The sequence below is a fragment of the Euprymna scolopes genome, chromosome 18 (assembly GCF_053919585.1).
Source record: "Euprymna scolopes isolate OS-2025 chromosome 18, ASM5391958v1, whole genome shotgun sequence".
Lineage (NCBI taxonomy): Eukaryota > Metazoa > Mollusca > Cephalopoda > Sepiida > Sepiolidae > Euprymna > Euprymna scolopes.
Genome location: NC_136499.1, coordinates 113,034,626 through 113,037,125, shown reverse-complemented (window position 1 = coordinate 113,037,125; position 2,500 = coordinate 113,034,626). Strand labels below are relative to the sequence as shown.

The following is a 2,500-nucleotide window of genomic DNA, read 5'->3' as shown; positions in this document are numbered from 1 at the left end:
ATGTTCTGCCTTCAAATATCCATACCTAATAGGTATTCCCCTTCAAATATCCATACCATTATGTTCTCCCTTCAAATGACCATACCATTATGTTCTCCCTTCAAATAACCATACCATTATGTTCTACTTAAATTTCCAGACCAATATTTCCTACCTTCAAATATCCATACCATTACGTTCTTCTTCAAATAACCATACCATTATGTTCTTCTTTAGTATCCATACAATTATGTTCTTCTTCAAATATCCATACCATTATGTTATCCATACCATTAGGTTCTGGTCCTGGATATGACCTTAAACTATATCCACTGGTGAGGCCCCAGTTTGCGGGCTTTGGGGAGTGTGGAGCCACCCTTTAATTACCATTGCTCCCAGGTCCAGTTTGACCTGGAGTGGTAGTACCTGTTAGTGTCCCAGCTATGGGTTAAATAGAAACCGACTTGAAAAAAACAAATATATTCTATGAAAAAAATTTCTTCAAAATCTTTGGATTCGGCATTAAATAACCCGAAAAGGGTTGATATGCCGTAAAACAAAAACAACCAACCAACCAAGCATTATGTTCAAATTATGTTCTTCTTCAAATATCCATACCATTATGTTCTACTTTAAATCTCCAGAACAATATGTTCTACCTTCAATAATCCATACCATTATGTTCTTCAAATAACCATACTATTATGTTATCCATACCATTTATGTTCAAATTATGTTTTCCTTCAAACATCCATACAATTATGTTATCCATACCATTATGTTCTTCTTCAAATATCCATACCATTATTTTATCCATACCATTTATGTTCAAATTATGTTCTACCTTCAATAATCCATACAATTATGTTCTTCTTAAAATAACCATACTATTATGTTATCCATACCATTATGTTCAAATTATGTTTTCCTTCAAACATCCATACAATTATGTTATCCATACCATTATGTTCTTCTTCAAATATCCATACCATTATTTTATCCATACCATTTATGTTCAAATTATGTTCTTCTTCAAATATCCATACCATTATGTTCAAATTATGTTCTTCAAATATCCATACAATTATTTTATCCATACCATTTATGTTCAAATTATGTTCTTCTTCAAATATTCATACCATTATGTTCAAATTATGTTCTTCAAGTATCCATACCATTATTTTATCCATACCATTTATGTTCAAATTATGTTCTTCTTCAAATATCCATACAATTGTGTTCAAATTATGTTCTTCAAATATCCATACAATTATGTTCTTCTTCAAATATGCATACCATTATGTTCTCTCTTAAAATAGCCATACCTACCTTTCAAATATCTATACATGAATGTTCCATCCTATACCTATAGAATAATGCATGGTTATTCCTTTCAAATATCTATACATACATACCACTTTCTCTAGATATCCATACATGCGTTTCCCGAATTCAAATATCTATACACGCACGTCCTCTCTGTTAAATATCCCAAACCACGCATGTTCCAACCTTCATGTATATTTACTCCTTCAAATTTCTGTACATGCCTGTTTTTCTTTTTAAATATATATACAGGGTGGGCCAAAATAAGGGTCCTATATATATATATGATTATATTTAAAGATAGGACCCTTATTTTGGCCCACCCTATACATATATGTTTTCCATCTTCAAACATCCACACACACACACACACACACACACACACACACACACACACACACACACTTCCATTCAAACATCCATACACACACATACACATTTCCATTCACTTCCTTCAAATATCCACACACGAATGTTCTACTGTTCAACAACGCATACACACGTGCATCTACCTTCTAATATTCATATATGCATACCCCTTCCCTTAAATATCCACGGTCCTGGATATGACCTTATACTATATCTGATAGTGAGGCCCCAGCTTGCAGGCTTTGGAGAGTGTGGAGCCACCCTTTAATTGCCATTGCTCCCAGGTCCACTCTTACTCGGAGTGGTAGTACCTGTTAGGCTCCCAACTGTGGGTTAAATAGAAACCGACTTGAAAACAATAAATATATTCTATTAAAAGATTTTTCTTCAAAATAACTGGATTCGGCATTAAATAACCTGAAAAGGGTTGATATGCCGTAAAACAAAAACAAACCAACCAATCAAATATGCATACGATTACGCCCTCCCTTCAAGTAACATTACGAGTTCCCTGCATTCTTCCAGTTGAAATTAAACTGGGAACACTTCCTTGACATTTTTCGTGTGCTTAAACTGAATATGTGTGCGTGAGTGAATTTGCTATTCAGTTTATGAGATGTTTGTTGCTATTATTATTATTATTATTATTATTATTATTATTATTATTATTATTATTGTTGTTGTTGTTGTTATTGTTGTTGTTGCTGTTGAGGAGGATAATCATCATCATCATCATTATAAAAAAAATCAAAATAATTTTTTTTTCCTCTGTAAATTTTTCAGATTACTTTCAGTGGACTTCTGCTGAACAAAGCAGATACACAAC

The 2,500-nt window shown here is 32.8% G+C and overlaps 1 protein-coding gene across 1 annotated transcript in view; it reads left to right on the top strand.

Moving 5' to 3' along the window:
• The window catches only part of LOC145297772 (uncharacterized), a 482,067-nt gene that overhangs the window by 219,996 nt on the left and 259,571 nt on the right, over positions 1-2,500 (top strand). The window contains exon 27 of the mRNA XM_080144017.1: positions 2,458-2,500. This exon is cut by the window's right edge and continues 213 nt beyond it. Coding sequence (XP_080000143.1) covers positions 2,458-2,500 — 43 coding nt within the window. The remainder of the gene's footprint in view (positions 1-2,457) is intronic.